This window comes from Anabrus simplex, chromosome 2 (genome assembly GCF_040414725.1).
Source record: "Anabrus simplex isolate iqAnaSimp1 chromosome 2, ASM4041472v1, whole genome shotgun sequence".
NCBI lineage: Eukaryota > Metazoa > Arthropoda > Insecta > Orthoptera > Tettigoniidae > Anabrus > Anabrus simplex.
The window spans coordinates 1,023,396,644-1,023,410,604 of NC_090266.1; the positions used below are offsets into that span (position 1 = coordinate 1,023,396,644).

Genomic DNA, 13,961 nt, shown 5'->3' on the forward strand with positions numbered 1-13,961 from the left:
TTCTTTTAATATCCAACATTTGTCTTAATTCACACTGTAAGCAACTGTTCATTGAGCTGTCCATCATATCAGTTATCTGTTTACATATAGCTTATACAATCCTCTAGCATACATAGAATATAAGGCATCGGGCCTATCTAAAAACTTGGGTTTGAGAAAATAAAATTCATCTTTTGGTTTTGTATTGACTGTAGTAATCTAACATCAAAATATTAAAATTTCCATCTTTTCAATACATTGTGTTATAATCGTATAGATTAATTAATATTATATAATAAGGTGGAAATTGTAATATTTTACTATTACATAGTAATTTAAGTTCATTATGTTGTTATGTATACACTCAACTCTCGATTTACCGTAATTGGATCAACCGCGTTGCGGCTTAAACGTGATATCAAAAAACACTAAAAATGCACGAGTGTTAGGAATTACAGTAATACAGAATTACAATACAGAAACAGTAAAGTTAGATAGTCTGATTATTTTTCTTTACCTTATTAGTTTCAATGAAAAGTGCAGTTTATTTTTCCATTTATTGATTGTGCTAAGTTCTACTTTTACTTCAACATATTGTGTAATTTAATAAAAAAACAATACAGTAGTCTAATTTATCATCATTTTAACTGTATTTTCAGTACGCCTGTTCTATTTTTAATTTTTTGCGGGTTAACCGCGATTTTACTTTTCTGGGAAGTCTAAATCCTACTTATCCCAGTTAGATGATGATGCTTGTTTAAAGGGGCCTAACATCTAGGAAATCGGCCCTTAATGGTACGAAATGAGACGGAGTGTTATGACAATTTAAAAATCCAGAATCCTCCACTGGCCAGATTCGAAAACGTGAGGACGAAGAATGAATGGATGGATATTAAGTTAAAATAATCTGTGGATCCAACCCGCAATGCCCCACATTCCCAGAAACTAGCGTTAAATAATAGTATTACTGACCAAGGGACTGCGTCTAAAGCACAATACTGAATCGATGATGCTTGTAGGGGAAACTGGTCCAAAATCCAGGTCATTGGCCCCTCATAATGGTACTTATCACTAGAAAAATAGAACCATGCTATTTGTCATGCTGAGGTACTAATCAAAAGTAGCGTAGACTCGCGGTATTCCACACATTATGGTACTACTCACAGGTAATGAAATTCGTACATGTAACACAGACCTATGGTGTTTCGCACACTGCGGCGCAATTTACAGCCAACGCAAACACATGGCATTCCTCACATTGTGGGTACTAAGCACGGGCAAGGCAGAACCATGGTGTCGCTCATCCCATGGTGCTGCTCATATAGGGGTACAAATCACAGGTACTGTAGAAGCCGGCAACATATTCTATTGCTACTAACCACAAACCTATTTGGTACCTAACATAGTGGTACTACACACAAGTAAAAGCGACCCATGGTGTTCCCCGCGTGGTGGTACTAATCACAAGTAGTTTCAGGTTCTAATACAATCATCCCTTGGTCGCCTCTTACGACAGGCTGGGGATACAGTGGGTGTATTCTTCGTCTGCGTCCCCCACTCACAGGAGGTTGTGTGTTTGGTCCGCGAGAGGTATTTTGTTTCCCTCAAGTCCGCCAGCAAGCCAGTTAGGACCCCCCTATCCGCCACCTGGGAGTATTACCCCTCCCCCTCCTACGCCAGCGTAGTAGATTCGTGGTTATCCCGGTTAATCGAGAGGTCAGTGTAATTGTATATTTCTGTGAAGACAAGAAAACTGTTTATCATTACAGTACCCCGTGGGCCAAGACTTTCACACACGCGTAACGACTGTCGGCTATTTACTCGCTCGCGACCATCTCGGAAAGGATGTTCTCCAGAACTGCTCAGTGCTGCCAACCTCTGTACTTAGGAACTATCCTTTGATACCTGGTGGTGGTGATTATTGTTGCTGGATGTCTTGTGGGATATCGCCTGGACCTGACCCGATCAGCTCCTGGAAAGTGACTTGCTGGTTCTTCCCGGATGTTCCAGTTCTAGGGGGAATGGCCTTAGCAAGTCCTTCCAGGACCGCATCGTGTCAGCATCTGGACAAGATTCTTGCTGTGCGTTATTGTGCTACGGTTGGTAACGGATTATGATTAACTTTCTTCACGGGAAGGAATCACGTGCCACTTTACATTGGCCAGTAGGAATACAAGTTGCTACTTCAGAAATGAAAATGACATGTAATAATCTTAATTAGGTTATAAAGTGTACTTCTAGGGGTGGGATGGTGAGTTCCTGGACATCACAATGACCACATCTCTCCTCTGAGATGCCCTCAAAGTAAGATAGCATTAATTTCCACTTATAACATTAGAAATATGTTGGCTCAGGGGTAAAGTAATACCAACTGTTTCTCAGGTAAGAGATTTAGGTATTATAAATTATTGTAAACTCGCCTTCTCTCCCTATACTGAAAACACATTTCTAAATTGAACAGCATTTTAAATTTCATTAGGATTGTTATAGCCAGTAATCCTTCTCTACGGCACTTGACCAAGTTAGCCATCCTTAACAGACTCAATGTACTTGATCTGGAAAACCACTTAGGCTACAGTTCTCGAATCTGTGTTATCTACATGATGACAGCTATACTAAGTGAAACACGTTACTGACCTATTTTCCAATCCACGTACCCTCCCACTCGCACATAACCACCATTTAAATGATGTATTTCGCCCACACCTCGAATTACAAAAGTGTTCCATACTTTACCAACTATCTACCCTCAGTAACTCCCTTCACCCTATACCATATTCAAGCAAAACGTTAGCAGTCAATTAGTTTTGACCCTGGTTTTCCCTTCTGTACCTGACCTTGCTATACTTTTCTCCTTCCTACGTCCATACCTACTTTCCTCAAGTTTGATTCTTTCCTGCCATTGTCATTAATGTTGTTTCTTGTTACTGTTTTATGATTATGTTACTGTTCATTTCTTTTCATTCCTACATTTTTAGCAGTTAAATGTGTCACACTGTTAGTGTAAAATGGCCTCCCGAGGCTGCAGCTAATAAATAAATTAAGAAAGAAAGAAGGAAAAATATTACAGCATCAGAAGTTTTCGTGACCAATAGATAATTTGAAAGTCACAACAACGCAATCTAATAATACAGTAAATAGGTGTAATATTACAGTAAATCATACCTGCTGCAAAGAACAACTCGCGGCTCATTAATAGGGGAAAATTTCTGTAGAAATATCTCAAGGACACCCTGGACAGAATTCGGGTCCAAATGTGGACATGTACGATTCACTTCCCTCTGCACACTCCTGCAAAACATTATCAAGACAAACTAATATAAAGTGCCAATTTACCCAAGTAAAATTGGCGAAAATTACGTCCAGCTACTAATAAACAGTGACTTAAAAATGCATGTCACAGTTCGATACAAACCTAAACTGACCTCCGAGATATGAAATGAACATTAAGTAACGTTTCATCCTCTCGCGCCCTAGCCTAGTACCGGCCAAAGATTGTATTATATGCAGCAGTGCCAAGCTGTAGGATTCGCTCACCACCGTCTGTTATGATTACCACAGGCAGTGGGTTACCAAAGAGGATGATGGTTACGCTTTGTTTACATTCATATGTCTCCGCCATAGATGACGCTTGTGAGGAAAGAAGTTGCACATTCGTAAAGGTATCACTTGGCTGAGTATGTCGTTCAGGAGCGACTTCGTTCCCAGTGTCTCACTCACTCTATAAAGCTTCATAATGACTGTGTTATTGGTGCATGAAGGCAGTGGTATTATCTTAGTGATTCGCGGACATCACTATTTATAACCTATTAGGTCGTTTTATAGAAATTCAAGCGATATTTTTGTAATTGCTTATTCAGGCAAAGCTGTTCGTTAGATAAAATGTAATAATAATAATGTTATTTGTTTTACGTCCCACTAACTACTCTTTTACGGTTTTCGGAGACGCCTAGATAAAATGTATCTACCGTATGAGGTATTTATTTATTTATTTATTTATTGTGATTGGTGTATGTGATACTGACGTACTCAATTTCCTGAAAAACATAGGGCATATATCAATAAATTTAATGTGTCTTGTGATCATCCATCGATCTGAGTGTGTGTGTTTCATCTGATAAAGTGATCATTTGGAAACTACAAGAGAATTACACCTCATTCAAGTGTTCAGTTTTGTAGACATGGGGATAAATTAATTTAAGGCATTATTTTATTTATTCGTGACACGTGTGTACGACTTAGGTCGAATATCCTTGCATTATAGACTGCGTGAGCCATTGTTGATTTGATTTAAACAAGTATATCGATAGTGACGGTTATATTTGAAATCACGGCCTACCAGATATCAAAACTGATTCATTGTATCCAGATGCGGTAAAGTTTATTTTCTAGAGTGAGTTTCTATCTGAATAAGTGTTATCTTCGAGTTTCTTTGTGTAGTGGAGTAAATATCAGCCAAACGAGCACTTCACGATTCTTTTAGTGTGGTAACTATATTGCTCTGTGCTGCAACGTCCTTGAAGGTGTGTTCCTAATGCCAGGGAAGGACGATACCGAGAGCACAGGAGACAACACTCCGTGCGGAGAATGTGGAAAACAGATAACAGAGGCCAGTGCTGCTGTGGGCTGTGATGGAAGCTGCCGTAAGTGGTTTCACAAGGAGTGTTCCGGAGTTAATGCGGGTGACTTCGCGATTCTCAGAAAGCCTAGCACTACATTACTATGGAGGTGCAAGATATGCAAAGATGATTTAATTATGTTAAGACATGGAAAGGAAGAATTAAAAGCAATATGGGAAGAAATAAGAAGTCTTAAGGAAAGCGTCAAGCAAACGGTTGCGAAGGAGATAAATAAAGCGATGCCTAGACAAAATGAAGAACATAAGAACAGTTCTAAAGGAACCAGTACTTCTGTTATAGTTCAGCATCCTCGAATCACTGCCAAGAAAGGATTGGCCCCGAAACCACCACAAGTGGAGTCAAATAGCCACGAACAGAACATTAGAGTAATTGAGGACAAAGAAACGCCATCTGATAACTCCGAAGAGGGTACTTGGACGGAGGTTGTGAAGCGAAACCGGCACCGTAGACAGGTAATCATATGTTCGAGAAAGGCTGATGAAACTAGCAACCTAAGAGCGGCTAATAGAACAGCCTGGTTGTATATAGGCAAACTTCATCAGAACACGGAAAGAGAGGATATTATTAAATTCCTTCGAGATAACAATATATCTGATGACATTATTTGTGACCAATTAGACACAAAAGGTATAAAGAAGGCGTTTCGAATTGGTATTGGTTTTGACCACCTAGAAAAAGTAAATAACCCAGAATTCTGGCCAGGGAGGATTATGGTCAGGAGGTATAATTTTCGACCCCATAACGGCTCGGGTACAATGCTCTCAACCAAATCCTGATAAGGACGACATTTTGCCTACATCAAAGATTAAGCTACTATTATGGAATATTGAAGGACTTCTGAGCATGACAAACACACTAGAAGAGATGATACAGGAATTTGATGTAATAATCCTAGTGGAAATATTTTTAACGCATGCGTGGAAAACCAGTAGACATTATTCAACATTCGTCATGGCAGAAAAATCTCCAGTAGGGAGGCTCAAAGGAGGCATTGCATCAGTGGCGTGCGGTGGTTTTGAAAAGTGGGTATTGTGCCATTTCACCGTTCTATAGTTGCAGTATTAGGAACAAAAATGGCGTTCCAGCTATTAATGTATCAATATAAAAGCAATTAGCAGCGGTACGAGCCGAAAAGACAATAAATTCAACCGGCAATCACGAAAAGAACCACTCTTAGAAGGCGGTGCGAAAGAATGACGAGAGCGGATTATTTAAATCGATTATTGAAAAAAGACTTCCATTAGAACAAAATATCAATCCAGCACTGCAGTGAAGAAAGGACAGGATCGTGTAAAGAAACCAGTTACTTATCGGATTCTATAATCAATTATCGAAGAAGAGATCAAATCCGCGATAGCCCGCTTAACGTCAGCTGTAGGTTGACATATATACGTGAGATTATAGACCAGCTGTAAGAAAACGTCAAGTTGGTTCTGTACTACGTCACGGTTGGGCTCGGAACATTATATTTGCCCGATACTGCACAACGTGAAGAGAGCAGAATTAAACGGGATATAAAGTGCAATTCTAAAAGCACATAAAATTTACATCTGTTCGGCGAGCAAGGCAGTTGAAAATAAGAGGACATTTAGAGCTGTTATAAGCAAATTAGACGGACCAGAATACATATATTCTTTTCTCATTAGCACTACGAAACAGGTTACAACATGTATAAATCAACTAATGCCTTGTGTTATTCTGTCCCTGACGCAATGAAGACCACTATGATGTTCTAAGAAGCTGAGGCAGAGACTACTCCGGCTATGGTGGCGCTTCACGAGATTGATGACCCAGGAGGGCGGTAATCAGCTGAGAGGACGAGATGGACCCGATTACCTAAGCCGAACCATGGTGCGAGGCCTACCATTCCCGACGAACAACAGCGAGATGGAAGTCACTACCCAATAAGCAAAGTTAAGTCCCCTATGAGTCGTGTCGTAAGTAGAAACCTTTATTCTTTTGGTTAATATGTGATGTGCATTATGGCATTGTGTGTGCGTAATTAATATACAAGTGTAGTTACAAGGAAATAGGTATTCATCTGAAGTTACCGTAAATCCCATACATAGGTGTAAAATACCAGTGAATGCCGTTCGCAAGTTTATCAATATGGTGTTGGAGAAGTGATTGATTTTTTTTTAAATCGATGTCAGTGAAGTGTTAGAGTATTAAGTGGAAGCTAATATACATGCGTGATGGCTTTAACAAAATAACAAGCATAAAGATCGTATTTAGGGGATGTTTACGACAAAATATAGTTGCACAGTTTAACGTTGTGATGTGCTGATCTTTGATACTATGACAGTAATGATAATGGTTTTATATGTGTAGGTTATGGCACATATGTTGCGTATTTGATGAAACGAGTGCTTTGAGACGCACTAATATGAATGCTACGCGATAATTGAAGTGATAAATGGTGAATGAAATAATCATATGAGTTGATAGTAGATTATGATGGTGATAGTTATTGTTATTTAGGAAGTTGGTCATAGTATTCTTCGAGAGATGGTAGTATGTGTAAATTGCACATGCTAAGATATATGTTGAAACGTACTGTTTTCAATTGCTATTTTTTATTCCCTAATATAATATAGATTAGGATACGATCTCGATGCCATCAGTATAGAACTAATTGAGTATGTAGGGTCATCAGAGGAGCCGAGAGGCCACTAACGTCAATATTTAGGCCTTCACTGACATATCTACGATCGTTTTCATGTATTCTCACATACGGCAACTTAATTTATGGTTTTATGGGAGCAGTTTGACACATCACTGGTAACTTAGTCTTCCATATATGGATTTTAGATGGAGATAGAGTCTTCTAATGTGTCAATTTTTCCACCTATGGTATTATTCGTTTGGAAGGTTAGTTAAATACACTTGGTAATGCTATATTAAGCCATATACGCACTTTAACTGATTTTCAACCATGGATTAAAATAATAATTGAATGATTTTAGACACATAAGCCTTATGATAGAATTAATTTGAGATTACTTACGACTTAAAGTGGACTTAGATTTGCTTATATGGAGGTCAGTTAATATGAAATATGAAACATTATGAAAACTTGAAACCTCAACTAGTGAAAATCCTTAAGAACAAACATTATTTTCTCACACGATTTTCCTACTGTGCATGGACATTGATGTGAAGTTTTCAGCCAAGTGATATGCATTTCTCTAGTTACATGTGAATTTAGGTTCAAATGATTGAATTTTTTTGGTAATTTTTGAGGAGCAATCCACCTCAATAAGGAAAGATTCCAGATCTTAATTAATTAATTGATTGATTAATTATTGGCTACCTTCTTTGCGTTTTCACATTTTCAATTGAAACCCCAATTTGAAATATTGTATATAGTAGGGAGTATAGTTTTGTTTTACTTAAACCAATTGGATGCATCTGATTATTACAATTATATTGAATAATTTTACTTGATATATATATAATTTAATTTCCCCTTTTCATTTAATTTTCATGGATACTACTTAATTACGATACAATTCTTCGACAGGCCAGGATTAGCATATTGATGAATGAGGCCTGATTTCCATTTATTTGTTAAAGGTTTTCCAAACCTATTTTCTTTCAATGCAACATAGCTACGGCACTTAGAGATGCTGATTGCGTATGAAACCAGCCACATTGTATAAAATATTTTCTCAAGATACTCTACGTGATTTTCAAATCTTACTTAGACTGATTTGTTAATAAAAGCTGAGTAGTGAAATATTAAAATTCTTTTAATGCCTACTTAGAATAAGTGCTAGATATAAGCCTATAATGACTACTTCTGATTGCGATTTTGATGATGACATATACGAATTTCTTGACAAGCTGTAATAACCTGGATTTTGAGATAAAAATTTCGGCAACATGCAAGTATGGTATCCGACTGATAGCGTGTTGGAGACGTCCTTCTACGTAGGTTGGGATTTACCATAGGCCATCGGTGTACTTTCTCACGCGGAACTCACAACCCAGCAATATTAGGTAGATGGAATCGTTATTAAGAGCTAGTCTGGAACTAGTGTATCCCCACCTGGACGCGGGAGCGGTGCATGTAGTTTTTGGCCCCCAACAGTGGAGCAAAATAAGGAGAAAGGTGCCATGCGAAATGAGGAAAAGGTGTACACGAATGGTCGCCAAAAGTAGTTTTTGTCGCCCATACGCGTGGCAATTTAGGAAGACACCGAGGTCAAGAACCATTGGTCTCGTGCCCAACTATGTGGCAAGTAGAGAAAAACACCGTGGGAGCAAAGAGTTGCCAAAAACATGTAATTTTTTGTGCCTAATTGTGTGGCAATTTGGAGAAAGATACTGGAATGGTTTTCAAAGGCGTGTAATTTTGTCGCTCATACCCGTGGAAATTTGAGAGAAAAACACCGTGGGAGAGAGAAGTTGGTCATCAGACCATGTACATTTGATGCCACGTCATATTCATAATGAAGAGAAAGGCATTAAGGTCAAGAGATAGAGTTGTCGAGTCTTGTAGAATTACGCAAACGTGTGGCAGTCTGAGAAAAAGAAAAATTACTGAGGAAACCTTGATAAGAAGGAAAGGTATTTTAGGAGTTGATTGACAGAGGATTTTGAACGTACGGACGAGATGATTGAATGAAAATGGGAGTATCGTGCAAAACTTAGTTGTATCTGGGAAAAGAAGTTGTCGTTTGACCAGATAAATTTTTATATTGGGATTGAAGAGAACACAGGAGGACAATGGACTGTGAAGTCGAGTAGATGCCCAATAATAATAATAATAATAATAATAATAATCAGGAGTAAGAGAGAGGAGAAACGGATGGATGAGATGAAGAAAATATCCGAGAACGACGGGAAATAATCGAATTTTTGTTTAGAGGAAGCTGAGGTAGAATATGAAGACTTTATAATTGTAAATATAAATAGTTGGAAGTGAATTTAAGGAATGATGTTAGTATGTTAGTTACAATTTATTATGAAATAACTTAGATATAGGAAGTAGATGGTAAGAAATTAAGTTATTTGAACCTTTTTAATTATTCATGCCAGAATTAAGGTTTGGAATCTTAGTTATTAAGGTAAATGTTTCATATTTCATGGTGTGATTGGGTCAACCTCGTAAGCAAAGCCTAGTCAGAGTAGTTAAGCCTATATTTAAGCATAGTACAAGTACAGTTGAGTGAGTTAAGGATAAGAATATTTGAGAATATTGAATTATAGAGAAGTTAGGGCAGAATTAAAGTATTATCAGAAATAGTAGAGAATTCGGAAATAATACGTAAAAGTAAAGATGTCGACCTTAAGCCAATTAAAAGCACAATTTGAAGAGTACCAGAAGGTACAGGAGGAGAAGCAAGAAAAATACCAGAATGAGCAGGAGAAATATTGGAAAGAACAGGAAGAGAAGCAAGAGAAATATTGGAAAGAACAGGAAGAGAAGCAAGAGAAATATCAGAAAGAGCAAGAAGAGAAGGAGAAGAGGCAAGAAGAGAAGGAGAGGAGACAGAAAGAAGAACAACAGGGAATATTGCAAGCCATAAAACAAATGATCGAGGAAATGAATAGGAAACAGGAAGAGAATGAGAAGAAGCAGGAAGAGAAAGAGAGGAAACAGAAGGGAGAACAGGAAGAAAAGGAGAAGAGGCAAGAAGAGAAACAGAAGCAAATGATGGAGGAAATCGCTAGTAAACAGGAAGAGAAACAGAAGCAAATGATGGAAGAAATCGCTAGTAAACAGGAAGAGAAACAGAAGCAAATGATGGAAGAAATTATTAGTAAACAGGAAGAGAAGCAGAGGCAGATGATGGAGGAGATGAAGCAGGAAATGAAGGAGGAGATGAAGAAAGGTCATCGAGAGCAAGAAGAAAGACACAAAATAATAATGACGGAGATGAAAGAAGAGATCTTGAAAATAGGATCAGATATGGGCAAGATCAAGAACCACATGGAGGAATGGAAAGCAAAAATTAGCGGAAATATGGAAGAGAAAAACCAGAAAATACAAGAAGAAATAAATGACATCAAGAAAGAGATGATAGGGAACAATAACTATCTTCAATCTCTAAAGGAGAATGAGATAAAGAACCTGACAGACAATATGGAGAGATTGCATATAGATTCCCAAGAGAAATGGAAACAATGTGAGGAGAAGATTTGGAAGTTAAGCGATGAAATACAGACAACAAATACCGATTTGGAAAAGAAATATGAACAAGCTGCGGATCAGATCGGGAATAAAATAACGGAAATAAGAGACGAGATTGAGCACAACAAAGAAGAACTAAATCGGAGGATGAGTAAATCTGAGGAAGGACTTCGGCAGATACAGGCTCAAATACGAGAGATCCGAGATGAAGAACAGGTAAGAACCGTTACGATGTCCAACGGCGAGCGTCGTAAGAACGTGGAATTCCAGATGAATGAGAGAGAAGCTACATCTATACCGGTTACGCGTTCGAATCACAGTATTGTGGAAATGAATACAGAGAATGGAAGCAGTAGGAGTCCCACTATAATAAATGTAATAAAGACATTCGACGATAGGCCTAAACATTTTAATAACACCACGAGTATTTCGCCAAAACGTTTCCTTCGAGAAATGGATGACTATTTTAAAGAGCATGGTATTCCCGAGGAGAAAAGACTGAAAGTAGTAGAAAAACATTTGGACGCAAATCCTAGTTTGTGGTTCCAAGCATTCAAGTACACCTTTCATGAGTACAACGACTTTAAAACAGCATTCTTGCAGCGCTTTTGGAATCCAGATGTTCAGCAGAACCTACGGTTAGAACTCTATTCCCGTAAATATGCTTCAAATGGTCAAACAGGGTACAGTGACTACTTCGCGTACCAATTTCACCGTTTTCAGGACCTAGACTCACCACCCAGCGAACTTGAAGCAATTAAGACCATACAACGTCAATTTCCACTAGACGTTCAACGATTATTAGCTACTGCTAACCCGTTAACCGCAGTACAGATGGAGACAACGCTAAGGCAGATTGACATGACTACTGTACCACATCCCCACAGGATAGTTAAGAACAGTTACGCTGAAGAAACTGTTAACATACTTACGCATGATGACACAAGCAGGAATACCTTGGAAGAGCGTAGGAACTCAAACAGAAAAAGACAATGGGGTAACCCAGAAAATGGAAGAAAAGAGGAAGAAAAATGCCATTGCAGAAAGGGATCCTATGGTCAAAGAACATATATGGGAAACAGTAGATAGAGGCCAAATTTGCGACTTAGAAATCAGTATCGAGAAGGTAGAGGAAGAAACAACTTCAGAGAGAGACCCCGATACGAAAGAAGGAATGTTAGGGATAACCAAGAAAAGGAAGGTTACAATAGGAGGTACATTCAGGAACTGAATGAGGCTCGAAACGATAAAATTAAATGGGAAAAGGCTATAAGAGATCAAGACGTAAATACTGACGTGGAAGGAGCAGAAAGTCTTGAACTACAAAGATTTAAGAAAAGGAGACAGGAAGAACAGACGCTCAATCCCAACACAAAGGAATTCGAGTGTAGGAGAGAGAGCGAAAGGCCAACAAGCAAAAAAAAACGCCGATTTCAGATTAGAGCGCGAAATTGAGAATGTTGAAAACGCAGGAAATTTCAAAATTAACAGTTATTTTATAACGCAAGTAGATTCGTGGGAGATTGATTCTGAGGAATTGGTAAAGGACCTGACACAGCATCATGTGAAGAAAAGATATAATTTACCTATTATTGTAGCAAGGGTAGGAGAACTTAGAGTACATTGCCTCGTGGATTCTGGAGCCAGTATTAGTGTGCTATCCAAAGAGATTTTCCAAGACATGAATAGAAGAATGAAACTACTAACAATACCAGTGTCAAAAATTAAGATACGGGGTATAGTACCTGACAAGACAGTGGAGTGTAACGTTCAAACATATCTGGAGATCAATATAGGAAACAAAAATTTTGAACACCCATTCGTAGTCATGAACCGAATCAAATATAACATCATACTAGGAATAGATTTTATGACAGTCACAGGAATGACCATTGACATGGAGAAACAAGAGATAAGATTTCCTATTTGCGATGAGAATACTGAGGAAAAACAGGAAAGAATTAAGATCAATGGGGACGTTGGTGTAGTTAATAGTGTGAAAGTCGAGGAAGAAGGAGAGAACTCACAGTCAGAAAGGAATCCCAAATTGCAGACAGAAGGAAATGAGATGTCAATGTCATGTGAGAATATACTAGAAAGTATTGAGAAGGTCATGATTACAGTGGAGGAAGAAAATATGCCAAACATCTCAGAGGCAGTTGCAGATGCCAAGATTTCACCTCTTGAAAAATCCAAACTTCACGGAGTCTTGCAGGAATATTCAGATCTATTCAGGAACAAGCCAGGACAGATTCCTAATTTCAGGTACAAGTTGTTGGTAACCTTTTAAAGGGAAACTATATGGGGTACCGGAGAAATATTTCTCAGAAGTCAAAGAAATTATAAAAGGCATGGAGGATGATGGAATCATCATGAAAACATCCAGTCCATACCTGAACCCATTAGTAATAGTAGTGAAAAACAACGGGAAACTGAGAATTTGCCTAGACGCGCGATGCTTAAATACCCGCCTAATTCCTGAATACAATACTGTACCGAAGATTAAGGATATTGTACAAAAATTCCGAGACATGAGGTATTTTTCGACGATGGACTTCACGTCTTCCTATCATCATATTGTCCTTGAAGAAAAATCTCGACTGCTAACGGGATTCATGTTTGACAGTCAGACTTATGTCTACTGTCGATTGCCTTTCGGTTTGAAGAACAGTTGTGCCGTTTTGGTGAGAGCCCTGGATAGGAATTTAACACCAGAAGTGAAGGAGTTTCTAACTTGTTATGTAGACGACCTCATTCTGGCAACCAAGACATTCGATGATCATTGTGATAAGCTGGAGAAGTTATTTCAGAATCTAAGGACAGCTGGATTCAAGATCAACATAGCCAAGTCCAAGTTTTGTCAGGAAGAAGTATTATTCGTCGGTCACATGATAGATGGCACAGGGGTACGACCAAACCCAGTAAAAATCCAGGCGATATGCGACTTTCCTCGACCGAAACGCATTAAACATGTACGACAATTCCTCGGAATGGCCCAATTCTTTTCTAACCACTGTAAAGGCTACACTCAAACTGCAGCACCTCTACAGGATCTGTTGAAGACAAATAACAGATGGAAGTGGGATGAAAAAGCAGAAAGGGCATTCCAAGAATTGAAAACTTTGCTGACCAGAAGTATAAAATTAGGCTATCCTAATTACGAAAAGGAATTTATTATCCAGTCAGATGCCTCGAATGTCGGT

At 38.4% G+C, this 13,961-nt stretch overlaps 1 protein-coding gene across 3 annotated transcripts in view; it reads right to left on the reverse strand.

Moving 5' to 3' along the window:
- Positions 1–3,567, reverse strand: part of LOC136864646 (tRNA pseudouridine synthase-like 1) — a 99,113-nt gene extending 95,546 nt beyond the window's left edge. The window contains exons 1-2 of one of the 3 annotated variants that reach the window (XM_067141914.2): positions 3,395–3,567; positions 3,145–3,270 (exon numbers count right to left, since the gene is read on the reverse strand). In XM_067141914.2, coding sequence (XP_066998015.1) covers positions 3,145–3,270; positions 3,395–3,441 — 173 coding nt within the window. In that variant the 5' untranslated portion in view covers positions 3,442–3,567. The remainder of the gene's footprint in view (positions 1–3,144; positions 3,271–3,394) is intronic. The other 2 variants (XM_067141916.2, XM_067141915.2) reach the window with 2 other exon arrangements.
- Between the last annotated feature and the right edge of the window lie 10,394 nt (positions 3,568–13,961).